At 38.2% G+C, this 20084-nt stretch overlaps 1 protein-coding gene across 1 annotated transcript in view; it reads right to left on the bottom strand.

The window, feature by feature from the left end:
* Positions 1-17238, bottom strand: part of CDH17 (cadherin 17, LI cadherin (liver-intestine)) — a 59939-nt gene extending 42701 nt beyond the window's left edge. Inside the window, exons 1-8 of the mRNA XM_006884627.1 lie at positions 17128-17238; positions 12351-12449; positions 10351-10485; positions 7821-7959; positions 3535-3693; positions 3229-3428; positions 1595-1726; positions 192-342 (exon numbers count right to left, since the gene is read on the bottom strand). Of these exons, the coding sequence (XP_006884689.1) occupies positions 192-342; positions 1595-1726; positions 3229-3428; positions 3535-3693; positions 7821-7959; positions 10351-10485; positions 12351-12449; positions 17128-17238 (1126 nt within the window). The remainder of the gene's footprint in view (positions 1-191; positions 343-1594; positions 1727-3228; positions 3429-3534; positions 3694-7820; positions 7960-10350; positions 10486-12350; positions 12450-17127) is intronic.
* Positions 17239-20084: the final 2846 nt, after the last annotated feature.

The following is a 20084-nucleotide window of genomic DNA, read 5'->3' as shown; positions in this document are numbered from 1 at the left end:
GTCCTAGACACTGTTTGAGCAGAAGCACTGTATCTGTGTGACTCACATTGTGCATTCAGCCTCTAGATAGAGACAACTGATGTCTGATTAGTCATCTGCCTACCCTTTATCAGACAGAGAGGAAAAGGGGATCATAATGATAACACAGGAAGAACAGGTAGTATAACATTTAATTAGCTATCAATGCTTACTTATTCTCTCATTTTCCTGAACCTCAAATACAGTCACTGCAGATGGGCATGTTGGTGGATTGTCATTAATGTCTTGAACTTCAACATGAATTCTCAGAGGCCATGCAAGTGGTTTTCCAAACTCATCTTTTACAACGGCATTGAAGACATACTGCAACAAAAAAGGTCAAAATTAATACATGCCTCTGTCACCAACCTCTTTTCTAAAAAATTAAAATTTCTTTTAATCGTGATTTTAATGAACTTTTACAGAGAAGTTAGATTTACATTCATTCATTCATTTATTGTTGAACATTTTAGCACCTCGCTCTCCCTCCCCCCTCCCCCAGTTCACTTTTTTTTTAATATTCATTCATTGTTGCAGAATTACCTACCTTCTCCCCATCCTCCAGCCCTCTTTGCAATGATAGAGCTCTCATTCTGGGCTGTTGTCATACATATAATGTCTAATCATATATTCATTTTAGACCATTCTTTCTTACCTCTGTTACCATCCTCTTTTTAAAGGCAGAAAAAAAAAACCCAGATATTTTATATCCATTTCATCAGCTTTTTCCCCCATTAGAACTGAGAAATTATCAAGTCTTTAAGAACCCGTGATATGCTGCAGCTCAGAACACCATTAGTGATAGAGTACTAAACTCAAACATAGCCCATTGCTTTTGAGTAGGTTCCCATTCATAGCTGACCCTCCAGTGGGAGAAGGGTCTCTGTAATTCCTTAGGCTGTGCACTGCATGGGAGGAAAGAACCCATCTTTCTCTTTTGGGGAAGCCAGGCTGCTCCTTGGAGGCAAGGATTCCGAAGCTCCATTTGACCTATCTTGGACATGCTGCAAGGCAGGATCAGTCCTTGGAGAGGGACGTCATGCTTGGGAGGGTGGATGTATAGCACAGGAAAGGAAGACCCTTGATGAGATGGATTGATTCAGTGACTGGGGTAGTGGGGTTAGGTGTGTCAGAGACAATAAGGTTAGCAAGAGAGAGAGCAGGGTTAGAGGCTGTTGTACACAGGGTAGCTATGAGTCGAAAGTGACTCGATAACAACAACAAACAGTAGGTTTGCATAGCCTGTGGATTATGTACTATACCACCAGCACTTTCTGCTACTACAATAGTCAGTTCAACTCAACTCAACTAACTCACTGCTGTTGAGTCAGAATCTACTCATAGCTGACTCCTATAGCAGGTTTTCCAAGTTGTAAATTTCCCAGAACTAAACTGCCATCTTTCTCCTGTGGAATCACTGGTGGGTTCCAACCACTAGAGAGGTGCCACCTTTGAGTTAACAGCACAACTTCCTGCCAACGTTGCCACTAGAATGATAGGAAAATCAATTTTGCTCTCAGCCATAGTTGGTCATAGGAATTTTTCTTCCGACTCATGAAATCTTTCTATTACTCACCGCATCCTTTTCTTCTCGATCCAAGGGGTGAGTCACATAGATAATTCCTTCCTGGTCAATTGAAAATGGGAATCTTGGCAGCTTTTCTAGTTCCACTAAGGAATACTGGGCACCTGGTTCATTCCACTGCACCTACAGGGTCCAGAGGTAATTGGGAGGAAAAATGATACATCAGGACCAAGAGAACTAGAAAGAAAAGAAACTGTTTTATGGTCCTTGATGGAAATTTTCTGACCAGCTTGTTTTATGTCTATGGATTCTAATTTGCAACCAAAACCAAACTCTGTTTTTACCAAATTGTATTGTTCAAAAACGCACATTAGAGTGTTTTTTCTTCCCTAAAGTAGTGATATACATATCTTCCAAATAATTTGTTGATATTTTCATTTTGATATTCTGTTTGAGAAGGCTTTTTCATAAAATGTAACTTGTAGTTGACATTATCTGAAGAAATAAGCCATGATCTATGACAAGCTTCTAAAACTCACCAATGAAGAGGAATAAAAGGAATAAGAAACACTTGAACCTATGCTCCATGCTATTATTTACATAAAGCTGGTACATAAACATGTCACATTAAATCCCTAAATATTTAACCTTAAAGACTTCAAGAATAACTACAAATTCCTGGAGTTGTTCTGCAAATAATCCAGCAAAATTAAACTCAATAGAAAGATTAGTCTACTTGCTATAGATAGTCTGGCCTGTCTGATGAATTAATACTATCAGTAATGCCAATTTGGGTTTACCCCATGCCAGATACAATTCTAAATGCTTTTTATATGCCATCTCATTTAATCATCAAACGATCTTACAAGAGTTGTCTGCTATTTATAAGTTTAAGATAAATTCATGGTGTAAGAAACCAAATCCCAGAGTAGATTCTAGGCCCTGATGTGGGAGGAGACTGAAAAATGGAAGGCAGTGTAGAGTGACACTGGAAGAGAAAACAGACACACAGAGAAGGAGCCAGGGCTGGGCAGCTCTAAGGGCAAGAGTTGCCTATTTGGCCCTTTGATCATCAGTCTCTGATGGGATAGGTCTATTGGAGCAAGATTTTTACCCAGAAGAATCAATAGTAGCCTTTCAAAATCATTTGAGACTTAAAGTAATCCAAACAAGTATTGGATAACTAAAATACCAACTGCTTTCAGGTTGATGGTGGAACGCTGCCATGGAGTGGTTAATGAGATCAAAGTCTTTCAGTTAGCAGAACAATTACCCCATCAGAGTGTCTTCATGTACTTGATACATGCACCTTACACAGCCTACTTTATGGCAACCAGGCCCCATATTGCCAATAGGAAGAAATCAGTAGTAGTACCTTCGAAGGTGAAAGTCAGAGAAGTTCTCTCCTAAAATTCAAACCTATACCAGAATCAAAGTTTTTCTGACCACGACAGTAAATTCCAGACATTTTTTTCATCAAAATTTTCTTAGTAATTAGGTTGTGCAAAAAGGTACCTAATGACATGTGTGAATGTATGGAGGATGATTTGTAAGCCTCTAAGCAAATTTAAAAAAATAAATAAATAAAAATTAAAAGTGCACATTTAAAAAGTTGTATATAATAAATATTAGCAAAGACCCTGAGTCATTTCTTTAGTGGGCTTTAAGTACTAACTGGGCACAACCTGAGTGATTTTGATGGGGTGAGACTCAGTTGAGTTTTCTTCAATTTTCACAGTCTCCGGTGCTTTCCAAATATTCTCCTTTACGAAAATATCCACAGATGTGGTGTCACTGAAGGAATTCTCACTTTGGCCATCCATGTCTGCCACTAAGACCACCAGATTGTAAGAAGGATTCTTAACAGGATCTATTTCTCGAGATCCTGAAGGAGACAAAGGAGATATAACAGAGCAGATGTTTCAAAGGTAATATAGACATGCATCCCTTTTTCTGACTCAGAGGTCCTATAGGGATAGCCCCTGACTTACCTTCTGGGGTAAGTGAGATGCCTCCTGTTTTCTGGTCAATCTGAAAGTACATAGCATTGTTGATCTTGGGAAGCTGGATGAGAATTTGATAAGAAAGTTGACCATTTGGAGTAGCTGGATCATCCAAGTCCGTAGCATTGACATATAAGAATGGCTTCCCTGTGTGAAAAAGGAACCCAGGGAAAAACAAATGTAAGTTAACACTTAAACCAACCATTGCCTTCCAAGGTGTAGAGATTGACTGGAGAAATGATGTAAGTCATATCAAAGAGAAATGAGGTTTTATTCTGCTAAATGATTCTAATGTATATTTTGGAGGAACATCCTTCTACTTTGTACATCACTCCTTGTCAATTTGCTGTAATGAGGTCATCTGTGTTTGCTGTGATGCTGAATCTTGTGTCTTTGGGGTATCAAATACCATAGTGGTTTACCAATGTTGACAGTGTTTTGTGGAGTTCACAGTTGTAGGACAGGTTTGGAAGAAGGAGTGGCATCCACTTCCTAAACCTCATATCTATGAAAACTCTATGAACTTGGAGAAACTTATAGAAAGGCATTAGGTCTTTTGTTCATGGAGTCGTTGTGAGTCGTACTTGACTTAACGGCAATCAACAACAATAACAACTCTTTTCCTAAATCAAAGTTCTCAAAAAAGGAGCCAGGTGGCTTCTAGAGTTCCTTAGGTTGATTCAAGAGCCCCATAAAAGTCAAAATCATGCATACATACAAGATCTACTCAAAGTGCAATGGATGTAATGGGGTTTTTTTTAAGTCAATGGTTAAATATTTTAAAATGTTGCAAGGTATTGTAACATGGCTATGGAGGGAGTATTTACACTATTGAAATTGGTAAATCCTACAAATCAGAACTTTTCCCCCAGGGCAATTATTGGAAATTTATCAGCACATTATTGACAATGAACCACTTATACATAGGTCCTTTGGAATTGTTAGCCATTTTTTAAGAGAGTAAAGGAGTCTTGAGACCAAGGAGTTTTCATATTCTAAAAGATGCAATTGGTGAAGAGAGAAAGAGTAAAGCCTAGAGAAGAATGCTTACTAGCAAAGTTCATGAGTGAATCTTTGATGCACAATCTCAAGGACCAAAACTATTACCATGACACAGAGGTGGTGAAATTGTTCTTCATAATAAAATCAAAGGACGTTTCTCTGAGCTAATGGAAGCAAGCATTGAAAATGAAAGGGAAGATTAAGAAACAGAAGGAAACTTGACAGTGAGTTTGTGGAAATGGCTAATAGTCTTCCTGAGAACTATTCACTTTTCTTTTGAGAACTACTCTAATGTGACATTTCTTCATCGCCCCAAATCTTCAGTCAAACTTGCTGAACTACATGTACTTTAGGGAGGGACTTTTGTGGGAGAGAAGGAAGATCAATACAGCATAGAGAAGAGATGAGCTATTGCTGGGAGTTGGATGTAAGACAAGGGAAAGAACTGGGAGCTAGACATATTCTTTGGGATCTAGATTCTGGGAGGATGTGAAATAGTGAACTTGACTTTCTTTTCTCACTAACTAGTCCTAGTTCTTCCCTAACATATTTCATTGCCATTGAGTCAGAACCAGCTCTGAGCTTCCATCGGACTCCAAAGGCTATAAATCTCATGAGAGAAGAACATCTATCTGTCTCCTTTAGAGTCATTGGTGCCCTCAAACCATGAGAGAGGCCCAGCCTTGGAGTTAGTGCAGCTCCCTATGGAGAACTCCCTCATTCTAAAGCAGTGGTTCTCAAAGGCGGGACATTCTGCCTGTCTCTCTTCAAGGAATATTTGTGTAGTTTGTGTGTTTGTGTGGAGAAATTTTGTTCCAATGATTTGAGTACTTGGGAGCAGATGCTGTCATCTGGTAGAACAGAGGTCAGGGATACTACTTAGTATCCTACAAAGCAGTAGAGTCTCTGACATTTAAGACAACAGCAACAACAAAAGATCCAAGAAATTAATAGTGCCAAGCTTAGGAAGCCCAAACCTAGTGTGATATTATTGTTGTTGTGTACTGTCAAATTGGACAGTGTGTGAGACAGCTGACTTCCAGCGTGTTTTAAAAGGCAGTAAATCTCACAGGAGGGGATTTCCTCTAGCGATAATGAAACAAACTCCCAGAGGATCACTTCTTGTTTTTTGTTGTGGGTGCAGTCAAGGCAGAACTATAGCAGGAAAATTTAAATAAGATAAACCAAATTGGTTACAGGGCAGTTAATTTTAGTTCCTCAGAACCTTAGAACTATGCTCCACAGGGATTTCAATGGTGGAATTTTTGGAAGGAGATAGCCAGACTTCCGGTTTTGCTACTGAGTAGACATGAACTTCCAACGTGTAAGTTAGCAGCCAAATGCATCAACTGTCCCACTCAGGGAGTCCTTAGGTCATGAGTATTACCCATGGTGGGCAGGTGTTAGTAGAGCTCCCAGATTAAGATAGACTAGGAAGCAGGATTGGCTACCTACTTCTTCTTTTTTTTTTTCATTTTCTTTTATTAATTTTAATGAACATTTACAGAGATTTTGGATTTCTATTCATTCATTGTTGCATTTTTCTCCCTGCCCAGCCCCCCTCCCTCCCCCCCAACCAGTTCACTCCTCTCGGCTACCTACTTCCTAAATAACAAGATCTCTGAAGACCCTGTAGAGGAACATGGATAGTTACAGTATTAATGGTAGAGCCCAAATTGGAAGTCAGTCGAAATGAGGAAAAATAATGGCAAACGTTCTTTAATAATTAGAACATGGGATGTATGTAGCTCGAATGTTGAAAAACTAGAAACTGTAAAAAATGAAATGTACTGTATGAACACTGACATTCTAAATATTAGTGAGAGGAAATGGATTAGCTTTGGCTGCTTTGAGTCAGATCTTCACATGACATACTATTCTGAGAATGAAAAACAGAATGGTATTGTCTTCATAGCCAAAATGTCAATTTCAAGTTCTGTCTTGAAATACAATGGTGTAGCTGATAAGATATTATCCATAGGCTTACAGGGAAGACCTGTTAATATGACTACTATTCAAATATTCAAATATGCATTCCTACATCTAGAACCAAAGAGAAAGAAACTGAAAATTCTTACCAAATCTTGCAGTCCAAAATTTACCAAACATGCAATCAAGATACGTTAATGGTAATTGGTGACTTGAATGCAAAAGTTGGAAACAATGAAGAAAGAATACAGGTTGGAAAATATGGGCTTGGTGATAGAAATAAGTCTGGAGATAGAATGATGGAATTTTGTATTTTCAATAATTTATTCATTGAAAAATGCCTTTTTAAAAAGACACAAATGGTGACTTTACACATGGACCTCATCTGATGGTGTGTGTAGGATTCCTTCCACAAATTGATTATATTTATCGATATATCATTGGGGATGCTTAATACCTATGGTCAAAACTAGGCTAGTGGAGGACTGTGGGTTAGACCATCAATTACTCACATGCAAATTCAAGTTGAGGCTGAAGAAAAGGAAAACAAGTTCATGAGAACCAAAATATGATCTTGAAGCCAGTCCATCTAAATGTTAAAATCATTTTAAGAATAGCTTTGAAGCATTGTACACAATGATGGAAGACTAGATGAGTCGTGGGATAATATCAAGGATGTCATCCATGAAGAGAGCAAAAGGTCATTACAAAGACAGAGGAGAAAGAAAAAAACTGAAACTCATGTCAGAAGAGACTCTGAAAATTGCACTAGAGGGGTGAGAAACAAAAACAACAACAAAAAAAATGCCAAAATAAAATAACTGAACAGAAAGTTTCAAAGCGCAGTTCGAGAAGACAGAGAAAGTATTATAATGTAATGTGCAGAGAGCTGGAATTGGAGAATAAAAAGGGAAGGATTAACTCTGCGTTTCTCGAGCTGAGTGAACTGAAAAACAAATTTAAGCTTGAAGTCTCAATATTGAAAGATGCTATGGGCAATTCAATATATTGAATGTCCCAGGAGACATCAGAAGAAGATGGAGGGAATACAATGAGTCACTATACCAACAAGAACTGATTGATGCTGAAAAATTTCAAGAAGTACCAAATAAGCAGGAGCCAATGGTAAGAAAGGAAGAAGTTGAAGCTGCATAGAAGGCATTGGCAAAAAATAAAGCCCCAGAAATTGATGGGATACCAATTGACTTGTTTCAATCAACAGATGCAGCCCTGGAATAAGTGCTTACTAAGTGGTAACTTGAAATGTTGTCCACTTTAATCTGCCTTTTCTGGCTGATAACCTTCTACTTCTCCACCAAGATCTCCAGTGGTCAGTGTTTTACCTGGACGGGAATGCTGCCTCACTGAGCCTTCATATTTTGGCTGGAGAAATGTTGGTCTGTTGTCATTGATGTCTTTCACTTCTATGGTGACGATTACTGGACCCTCCACTGTAACTCCATTGGCATCTAGAGCTTCAACCTGATGTTAAAGGGGGAAAGAAAAAGAAACCACACTGGAGAAACTGGATTCCACAGCACGTGGGCAAACATCACTTAGAGGAAATTAGGACTCAAGTGACCAACAGTCTGTGGACTAGAAAGGAAAAAAGTACCTCATAAAGCTCAAAACAGGAGCTGCTAACTTCATATGCACCAGAATTACTGCAATCAGAAAAGCTAGTAATACATTTTTCCAACACTAGAGAGAGATAAGGACTTTGATGCTTTGCTGATGGGAATGAAAAATGGAACAGCTGCTGTAGAAAAGTGTGGTGTTTCCTCAAAGAGATAAAAGTAGAATTATTATATAATCCACAATTTCATTCATAGAAAAACTCAAAAGAAGGAAAGCAAAGACTCAAACAACCAAAAGTTGGAAACAATCCAAGTACAAAATAAAATGGAAAAACAAAATTGTGTGTACACGCCCCCCCCACCACACACACACACACACACACACACACACACACACACACACACACGGGAGCTCAGCGGCAGCATAGTTCAGAGGAAGTTGCACTGTTGACCCAAAGGATGTAACTCTCTGGGGGTTAAATCTATCAGCAGCAACTTGATATAAACATCTCTTGTGTGGTTTACAGTCACGGAAACCCAGCAGGTCAGCTACAAGTCAGTCCAGACTCTGCTCTGGAAACCCACTGGAGGGTCAGCTATCAGTCAGTTCTACCTTGATAGCACACAACAATAACAACATCTTTATGTATATGCACTGGCAACCCAAAGACTGGAAGTTCAAATCCACCAGCTTCTCTGTGAGAGAAAGATGAGCAATCTCATTCCATATGATTAACTGCCTTTGAAAGCCCTCTGGAGAGTCTGACTCAACAGTACACAACAAGTGTGTGTGTGTGTGTGTGTGTGTGTGTGTGTGTGTGTGTGTGTGTCTGTGTTATTTATATATATATAAATATAAATATATCTAAAAATATAAATTTATAAATATAAAAAGAAATATGTAAGTATATAAATATATATATATGTACATATAAAAAAATCTGGTGACCTAGTAGTAAGAAGTTACACATTGCACTGCAATCCTGAAGGTATGTGGTTGGAATCCAACAGCTCCTTTGTAGACCTATATAATCCCACACATGTGAAGTATTTAGAATATAGGCAAATGCATAGAGGTCAAAGTTTTCAATGATAATATCAAAGTTTTGGAAGTGGATAGTGGCGAGGGTAGCATAACATAGTGAAAAGTAGTTCACATCACTGAATTGTACACACAAAAATGGGTTGTGGCTGTGTTTGTGGTTGTTGTATACCATAGAGCTGGAATCGACCCATGCCTGACCCTCTGGCTGGTTTTCAGAGGCAGTTAATCGTATAGGAGGAATTTGCCCATGCTTCTCTCTTGGAACAGCTGGTGGATTCTAACCATGTGCCTTCAGGATTGCAGTTCAGCTTCTTACCACTAGGCCCCCAGAACTCCCTAAAAATGGTTTAGAAAGCAAATTTTTTCTTATATCTAGTAAGCTCCCCAAAGCCATGGACATCCAGTTAATCCAACTCATGATAAATCTCTACTACAGATTACAACTGTCCAGTAGCGTCTTCAATGCCATAATTTTTCCAGAAGAATGTCCTATCTGTCTTCCACGAAGCGGCAGTAGCTTGAACCACTAATCTTCCCATTAACAGCTGAGCCACTATAACAATAATTATTTTAAATTGTAATCGGGGACACTGAGCTAACCCAGGTTAACAATGCCTCTAATTATCCAGCAGTTTGGGGTCAAATGAAAGCACCTTGACCTTGAGGCTATGGAATTGCACGCCCTCTTACAGGACCATTATGGTGGCAGAATCAACAGCTGCAGATACCTGGCATGTTTTTCTCTTAGTCAGCTTTCCACTATCCCTGAGTACTCAGACATACAGCAACCAGGAAGGCAATTTAGGGTGGAAACAGACAAAGGAGTCACCCTTAGTCACCCTCTGATCTTTAGTTTGTTTTTTTTTCCTCTTCTAAGTTCTAAAACCATCCCCAAACCGATCCTACTCTTTTTGTGAGTTCAAGGTCTCTGCAATAGCCACTAGTAGATGCCAATGCAGAATCAAAGAAATGTTGGTCTGGTCTTGAACTTGGCTGCTGAGTACAGCCATACTTTTAGATGCAGTGCTGAGGGCTTCACCACGCGAATGGAATTACTTTGGTCACCAAGTCTAGGACTATGCTTCCCTGTAGATAAACAGAAATTGAGCCTGGAGGTTTCCAAGCCAGACAGTCAAAATCAGGAGACTGTATAGAATTTTTCACAAGGGCTGAAGGTATGTATACCAGCAATGTTTTCAAGTCAAAGGAGGCTTGCAGAGGTTGCAGGCAAACTTTCTTGTCTCAACTCACCTGCAGATTGTAAACAGCTTTTGTTTCTCTGTCCAAGGCCTGGGTATAATACAGATATCCATCCGTTTGTATCTCAAAGATTCCATATGTCTCCCCAGTTAATTTGAAGTTCACAGCAGGAGGTTTGGCCTTAAACTAAAGGGGACAGAATATAAAGGGGGGGGGAATAGATGAAAATATGAGGAAAAATAAAGTTATGGAATTTGTACAAAGTCACTCATTTCAGGCAAAGTTTTATTTACACAATTTCTAAATAAGAAATCCTTATTTAATTAATGCATTCTAAAAGTTTGTTTGCAAGCTGGCTAGTATTCAAAATATATTTGGATTTCCTTAAGAAATCAGGTATACTGCTCATCTAGATGAGAACATAATTATGATAAAAACAAAAGGGGGGAAATATGGGAAGCCAATACTAAATATTTGTAATAAACTGAATGTTATTTAAAAAAAAAGAAATCAGGTATACTGTCATTCAATATTTCGACAAAAGTCAACTTGATATTATTGTTGATTGCCATTAATAATAGAATTATTATATAATCCATTATTTCACTCATAGGAAAACTCAAAAGAAGGAAAGCATGACTCATAGCGACCCTATGAACAAAAGGCCTGAAGCCTTTCTATAACTGTCGTCATTGTGGTAAAGTTTTCTTGGGAATATCTGAAAGCCATGAAATGATTAATTTTTAAGAAATATTGGTGAAGGTAGATTTCTTGCGAGGATGAAAAGAACGTCCTTAGTGTTTCTAAAAAGTGTGACAAGATTGAAAGATGTCTTAGAGTTAAGGAAAACCATTTAAAAGTGACTTGTACTTGTTAAAGGAGTATTGCTCTGCTAACCAAAAGGTGACTGATTCTAGTGGTCTAAACCCACCAGCCACTCCACAGGAGAAAGACAGGGAGCTAGCCGTATCCTTCCATTAAGACTTACAGCCTAAGAAAACCACTGCAGGGTGCTATGAGTTGGAATCAACTCGAATGCAAAAAGTCACAGTCTTCTTGATAAGTCACTGTCTAATATCCTTTAGTTACTTTTTCAAAAGTAAGCATCAGTTACTATTCATGGGCTAGTTATGGTATGTTTAAGACCCAAAGAATACACTATTGACACAAAAGTAGACATAAGAATTATTTAATACCATCAATAATTCAAACAAAGTTCTCTTCCCATTTTGTACCTTTTTAAAATGAGCAATTTAAAGCATAATAGCAGCCAGTGTTGCTTAGGACATTAGAAAGCACATATATTGTGGTAGCAAATGTAAATTAGTAGAATACTTTTGCAAATAATTTGACACATAAAATGTTTGTAGTCACTGATAACAAATATTACCCTACAGAATTTACCCTAAAATAATATCCGTTGAACAGTAAACTGCATGCTTAACATATGAGCCACTGCTATTGCATTGATTCCATCTTATGGTGACCCTCCAGTAGATTCTTGAATCTATAAATCTTAAGGGAAACAGATGGCCTCATCTTTCTTCCAAGGATCAACTAGTGGATTTAAACCACCAATATTTAGCTTAGCAGCCTGCCATGGAATGTACTATGCCACCAAGGATCCTTATACTTGAAGTACAAACAGCACTATTTATAATATTGGTAAAACTAAATGGTTAAAAACTAAATATGGATAAATTATTATAGTATAACTTCAGTAGAATATTCATAATATGAGTCATCAAAATTTTTGTTCTATGAATTATGAAGCAACATAAGAAACAATGAAATAATGCATAGTGGGTAACTGGCACTTAAAGTTTCAAGCAACCTTGCCTGGGGAGAATTAAGGAAATCATGCATGAGGACATAGTTTCAATTCTTTACAATGCTGAGGCCATCTCACTGTTCAACTTAGCTTTCTGCAATCATTTTGATACTGAGATATGCCCTGCCTCTATTCCCTGCTCCCTAATTAGATAAGGGGGTAAAGTCCACTGAGAAAAAGCCATGGAATCAATTCAGTGGCGCCCAAGGGTTGTCATTACCTGGAAGACAAGTTGGCTTGGTTCTTGGCCTTCATAAACAGATAACGTCATGGGTTTCAGTTGTCCACTAAACTTCCCCTCTTGGCAATATCCAGTTAGCTGGTAAAAAGAAAGAGAAAACTAGAATCATTATTTATTGTTAGTATGTGTGTGTGTGTGTGTGTGTGTGTTGTTCATTTTACACAGGCTTTCAGAATTGAGATATGAAACAGGATTCTATCCTGTCTCAAAACAAATTGGAGTCTAGTCCACACAGGAGAAACAGGTATGGTGTATGCTGAAGCTCTACTCTATCAGGGTGATGTAGCCTGTGCTTTGCATGACTTTTCTCATTTAACCACCTGAATACTCTCCCTTAGGGAGGGTAGAAACATCCTCACATTATAAATGAGGTTGAGAGAGGTTAAGCTGATTGCCCAGAGTGAAATGTCCATGTTCTGCAGTCCGCCTAAGCAAAAGGTCACACACTTGACACAGGCCATTCTGCTTTCATTTCTATCCTGGTTTACACCAGCTTTTTAAAAACATCTCAAACATTCTCATTATTTTATAAAGAGATTAATGGCAGATTCCTAATGCTCTGGAGTTCACACTTACTTAGTTTAAAGACAATTTTAAAGGATGTTTTTACTTTTATTTTCCCTCATTCCCCGAATTCCCTACTTACATAGCTAAGTGATAGAAAAGAAAATAGTAAAGCAGTGGATTCCATTTAAAATACACACATACCACACATATTATTGTTGTTGTTGTTGTTGTTAGGTGCTGTCAAGTCAACGACAACTCATAGCAACCCCATGGTTGGTTTGCTGGGTAAAGGGAGGGGGAAAGCAAATGGAAAGGATTCGGGCAAGAATACAAGGTAATGACAGGCAAAGTCCAATGGTGATTGATTTTATAAAATATAATATATGAAAAAAGATATAATATATGAGAATGATTATATGAAAAACAATTTGAATGAAGAATAGTGTGAAACACAATGTATATAAATTTCACAAACAAATCAATTTTTAAAATGTAAAGTAGAATGTATATGAATGATTGTATAAAACACAATGCAAATTAAAGATTGTATAAAACACAATGTATATGAATGAAACATAATGTAAAGGAATTATTATATGAAAATCAATAAAATTATTTTTAAAAAAATCCAAACATCCTAAACTTGAAAGATATTAATCTCAAACATAAGCTGTCATAGCTGTAGGTTCAGGCTAAAACAGTAACAAGAAGTGTGTTTTAAGTATAATTAATCCTCACAGCTGGGTCTAAGGACATTTTATTCACAAAGCAACTAATAATTTACTATTATTTTCACATGTTATGGTGAAAAATGTTAAGTAGTTTGTACTACTAAATAGTATCTAAATAGCAGAATTTGAACCCCTGACTCCAGAACCTGCCCTTTATAGCTACTATGCACCAGAGGGACCAAACTTGGCTGAAACAATTTTGCAGAAAAGCTAGCCCAACTAGACTGCTCACTTGGTATCTGTGTGACAGTATGAGGCCCACCATTCTCACCAATGGAGAACAAAGGATGTTTAAGGGCAGCCCTAGCATCACCATCATCCCACCATCATTGAGCAGGGCTGCACCACTGAGAGGAAACAAAGAGCAGAGCTGAGGAGAGCTTGGAAAAGGGACCAAACCAGTAGTCAAACATTAAGTCTGATTCCTGTTGTGCCCTTGTGTCAGAGTTTAGCTATATTTTCCAAGACTTTAAAAAAAAAAAATAAAAAAATTTACAAGTGACTGAGTTTTCTAGAAGTAGATTGTCAGGATTTTAAGAATTTTCTGGGAATACTTGAGCCTCCAACTTTTTGGTTCTAAGCTGAGCTACTTAACAATTTGTACCACTCAAGAACCTCACAGGAAGTACCAGCCAGTCACAAACTCCCATAGAGAAGATCCCTAAGACAAAGGATAAAGAATTTAACACCCAATAGCCAATGCTTATCTCCACTCCTTCCTAAATAGCTCTTTAAATTTCTTATTAGGAATCGAAGTCAAAGGTAGAATCATTCAATAGCAGAAGTGTATATGACAAGTCTGTGATTTTCTGCAACTATGCAGGAAAAAACCAAGAAAATTGGAAAAACATGGACAGGAAAGGGGAATTTGCTTCCCACATCTGTTGGAAAAGTCTGAAAGTTACGTCCTAGCCAAGAAATTATTACCTGCTGGGAATAACCTAAAAACAGTCGATATGGGAAAAAATTCTTACACACTTCTCTTTGTTTATTGAACTTTGATTAGGCTGATCTGATCGTCTACTGTTGTTGTTGTTGATTGCAGTAGAATCGAGAACAACTCATAGTGACCTGATGAACAAATGACCTGATGCCTTTCTATAACTATTGTCATTTCTCAAAGTTCAGAGTTTCCAGAGGCATGTTGTTTAGGAAGTGGATGCCACTCCTGCTTCCAAGATTGTCTATTAGAAGAGCAAAAACAAAGGATAAGAGTATGCTTATCCTAACTCTGTGTGTGTGTGTGTGTGTGTGTGTGTGTGTAACTGTCAAATCAGATCTAACTGGTACAATAAGAGATTGTCCCTCCTTCTCCACCAGAGCATCTCATGGATTCAAACCAAGTACCTCTGGGAGTGCAGTGCAGCTTGTTGCCACTAGGCCACCAGAGCTCAAGAACCATGAAAGTATTTTCTCATGGATATGAAATAGTGGTTGAGCATTAGCTGCTAATTCAGGAAGAGTTGTAATATTGAAGGAAGGTGAGGAAGACCCTCAAACAGATGGTTTGACGTGATGACTGCTGCAATGGGCTCTTGTGTGTCAGGAAGTGTGAGGATGGTGCAGAATGGAATCTTTTGTTCATAGGCTCGCTATGAATTGTACTCAACTCTACAGTACCTAACAACAACAATATGGCCAAAATCTTGAAAAGCACAGGAAATATTGAAAAAGAAAACAAGATGGAAGAATTGCACAGAGTCACCAAACTAGAAAAAATGGTCACCATTCTATTTCAGAAAGCAGCATACGCTCAAGAAACAGCCGTACAGAAGAAAGAAGTTCAAGTGCCCCGCAAAGCAGTGATAAAAAAACAAGACTCCAGGAACTACTGGAATTCCAGCTGAGATTTTCAAAAAAATGAATGCAATACTGGAAAGAGTCATTTGTTCATGGCAAGTAATTTGCAAGATAGATACCTGGTCTCCCAACTGAAAGTAATGCATGTTTGTGGTCATTCCTAAAACAAGATGCAAGAATTGTCAAGCAATATCGTTCATACCATATGCAAGTAAAATTTCACAGAGGATAACTCAAAAATGGTTACTGCAGTGTACAAGGAACTGCCCGAAATGCAAGTCAGATTTAGAAAAGTATGTAGAGTTGGGGATAGCATTGCTGATGCCACATGGAACCTAGCTGAAAACAAAGAATGCTAGAAAGATGTTTGCCTGTGTTTTATTGACTATGTAAAAGCACTCAATTAATTAGAAGAAATGTAATGAATTATGAGCAACATTGTGAAGAATGAGAATTCCAGAACACTTAATTATTCTCATGTAGATCTTATGCATAGACCAAAAGGCAAGCGTTCAAACAGGAAAGGGGGATAATACTGTGTGATTTTAACTCAAGAAAGATATATATCAGGGTTCTATCCTCTCACATGTATTTAGTGTGTATGCAAAGCAAATAATCTGAGAATCTGGCCTATGTGATGAACATACAGAGCTTTGAGGAAGACTTCTTAACAATTTATGATAAGCAGATGATACAGCTTAGCTTCCTGAAAGTGAAGAGGTCTTGAAATACTGATGATCAAAGACCTTGGATTGATTATACTCCACCACGCGCACGCACACACACACGCACAAACACACACAACCACAAAATTTCTCACAACTGGACGAATAAACAACAGCACGATAATTGAGAGAAATAGTGATGCTGTCAAATATTTCATTTTATTTGGATCTACAATCAACATCTATGAAAGCCACAATCAAAACTCAAGCACTGCACTGCCCTGGGCCCGTCTGCTGCATAAATCAGCTTAGGAATGGTGGAAGCCAGGATGTTAATCAGAGGTCTAAGATGTGCCCACCCCAATCATGGTATTTCAAGTCACCTCACAAGCATGCTGAAAGCTGGATAGAAAACAGAAAAAGAATTTACATCTCTGAATTATGCTGCTGGGAAAGAATACACTCTGGACTGCCAGAAAAATAAGCAAATCTGTCTTGGAAGATTTACAGCCATAATGCTCCTTCGGAGTAAGGGGGGAGAGATTTCTTACGTATTTTGGACAAGGTATCAGAAGGGACCAGTTTATGGAGAAGAACATCATGCTTGATAAAGCAAAGAGCCAAAAAGACCCCCAACAAGAGAGATTGACACAGTGACAGCAACAATGGGTTCAAACTCAGCTGCCTTGTGAAGACAGCACAGGGGTGAGTAGTATTCGTTCTGTCTTGTATAGGGTCCCTGGGAGTCAGCACCAACTTGATGGTTCCTAATGACATCAGTAGTGCACTTTCATTAATAAAAATCCATTAGCAAGACACAAAGAGAATTTTTATGAATCTCAGACTTAAATACATCTTCATTAAAATGAGTTCCAAGCAAATGGAGAATAGCCATTAGTTTAATCTGGAGCACTTTTAAAATAAAGCTTGAGGGTTTTTCTAGGGTTTTTTTGCTTTCTCCATCATGCAAAATACTTTTTCCTTTTTGCTTCATTAGGAGCTGACTGTTCTGATTATAGGTAGACATTTTTATTTAATGCAAAAGTCTATTACCAGAAACTTCATCCAACTTGCTGTTGTGTTTGCAGTGTATGCTTCTTCAACTTTGCTTGAGATCATTCTCTCTGGGATCTCAACCCCTACAAGTCCTATCTTCTCTGGCATGACGCCATGGAGCAGATCATAGGAGAACATGGAATTAGCTAAGGCTTTGAGTGCTGGCTATGTGTCCTGGAGATTCTATGTTTAGGCTAAGGGCTTTGCATCTGTTATTGCATCTTGTAAGGAATTGTTCTGTGGTTCAAATCCATCAGCTGCTCCACAGAAGGAAGACAGACAGTCCCCTCTCAAAGAATTTACTGCCTCTGAAAATCCACTAGCGTTCTGACTCAACAATACGTAACAATCCGCTCAATACACTACTGAAATAAACACAAATGAAGAAATAAAAATTAATAGGCAAGTAGCAAAAACCTCTTAAGTCTTGATCACTCAATCACTTGATCCTCCTCAACTCGAGTGCTTCTCAGACTAGACCACAAGATCTGAACACTTTATAACAATTTTATGGTTTATGCACTGTTGGAGCTAATGTCTTATTAATTCATTCATTAATTTCTTTTGTATATTATATGAGTGAAATTTTACAAAGCGAATTGATTTTTCGTTCAATCATTTATACATATTTATTACATTATCTACACTATCTATATATTTGTATATAATTGTTCTTCTCGCTTCTTCCGTGTGACTCTCATTTCCATTAATCTTCTCTCCTAGCCCTTCCTTCCTTCCTTCCTTCTGAGTTTTACCTTTGAGCAAACGCTGCTCTTTTGATATTATCCTATAGCTATTCTAAGGAGTGAGTGGCTCCCTGGTATTCTTTTCATCTTCTAGAACTATCTAGTAATTACCCCAGGAGTCCTACTGGCATAGTAGTTAGTATATTGGGCTGCTAACCAAAAGGTCAGGGAGCTCTGGTGGTTTAGTGGCAAGAAGCTGCACTGCAATTCCTAAGGCAAGCAGTTCAAGCTCCAAAGGAGAAGGATGGGCAATCTCCTCTCATGTGATTGACTGCCTCTGAAAACCTGCTGGAGGGTCAGCTATGGGTTGGTTCTGATTAGACAGTACACAATAACAAGAACAAAATTCAACAGTTCGAATCCGCCAGTCAATAGAAGAAAGATGAGCAATCTCTCCCATAAAGATTTACATACTGAAAACATGACGGAGGGTTTCTATGAGTTGGAATAGATACAACAACCAATGGCAGCAGCCTCATTTTTTATTGTTTGACTGAAAGTTGAGCCACAAGGTTGAATTTCGCTTCATGTTTTAAAGGTGACAAAGGGTCATAGTTTTGGGGGTTCAATTAGTCTCTACCAGACCTGTAAGCCATTTTTGTGTTTTTGAGGGGTTTGTTCCATATTTTTTATCAACAGTAAAGTTGGCACAGGATAGAGCAGGTTTCAGGCTATAGTGTATAGGGTTGCTGTGAGTCACAAGTGGCTCAATGGCACATAACAACAACAACTATCCAGGCTGCTTTCCTGTGCTCTTTTTAGAGTGGTCAGCGCTGTATCTGGGCACCATCTAGTCCTTCTGGTCCCAGGGTTGTGGAAGTTGAGGTTCTTGAGATCAGTGCTAGCCACTAATGACATCAACGAGTCTTTGCCTTTCTTCCCTCTGCTTTGCTCTGGGCAGGGAGAGACCAAGAGATACATCCTGGCTGAGTGCTTGCAAGCTTTATGACACCAGTCACTATCCCCCAGAGCAGGATACAGACAGTTCTTTTTAGTTATTGTCACTGTTGTTGAATATGCACACAACAGACCCTGTACCAGTTCAACAGTTCCTTATGTACAACGGAGTGATATTGATTACATTCTTCAAGTAGTGCTGCCATCCTCACTCTCCATTTTTCACCTCTAATATTGTGATTTGATTAAAAGTTTACAAAGCATATTGTTTTTTTTAATTAATTGTTCATGTTTTGTTTTATAACATCAGTTGTAATAATCACCATGTCTGATCATCCACCTACTCTATTTTGCCTTTCTTTTCACCCATCTTGTTGTTGTTGTGTACATTAGAACCAGAACCGACCCACAGCTGACTCTCCAGCAAGTTTTCAGAGGCAGTTAATTGCACGGGAGGAGATTGTCCATCCCTCTGCCCCGGAGCAGCTGATGACCTCGAACGGTGTGTCTTTGGGATTGCAGTGCAGCTTCTTGCAACTAGCCCGCTAGAGCTCACCCATCTTAATAAGTGTTTATTCTACACTTGTTAATCTACTTCTCTCCTTTTACAAGTCTGGTAAACTTACTAGTATAATTCTATTTATATATCTATCTATAATAGTATTCTTATATAATTCTTGTGTAACTGATACATTTTACTCAATATAATGTCCTCTAGATTTATGAAATGTCATTAATTCTTCATTGTTTTTCAATGTTTCCTAGTACTCCATTGTGTGACTGTACCTTACATAGTTCCTTACAATAGCCAAGTTCAATAAGACCATAAACAACAAATGTTGGTGAAGGTGTAGAGAGATGGGAACTCCCATACACTGTTAGTAGGAATGTAAAATGGTGCAACCACTACTGAAAGTAGTTTGGCACTTTCTCAAAAATTTGGAAATAGAAATACAATTTGATCCATCAATTCTATAACTAGCTATGTAGCCTAAAGAAATAAAATCTGTTATGTGAACAGATATACACACATCTACGTTCCTTGTGAGAGAAGAATGGGCAATCTCCTCCTGTTTCATTAACTGCTTGGAAAACTCATGGGAAGGTCAGCTATGAGTCTGTTCTGACTCAATGGTACACAACAACAATAACTTTTCTTGCAGAATTATTCACAATAACAAAGAAATGGAAACAACCCAAGTGACCAATAACAGATGAATGGGTAAAGAAACTGTAGCACATTGGGTAAACGCAAAATCCTCTAAGTTACGCATATTGCCTTTCATGATGCTGTTGTTATTTGATCCCATA

The sequence above is a fragment of the Elephantulus edwardii genome, unplaced genomic scaffold (assembly GCF_000299155.1).
Source record: "Elephantulus edwardii isolate Elephantulus edwardi_28Jun2011 unplaced genomic scaffold, EleEdw1.0 scaffold00036, whole genome shotgun sequence".
NCBI lineage: Eukaryota > Metazoa > Chordata > Mammalia > Macroscelidea > Macroscelididae > Elephantulus > Elephantulus edwardii.
This window is presented reverse-complemented; position numbering and strand designations above follow the sequence as displayed.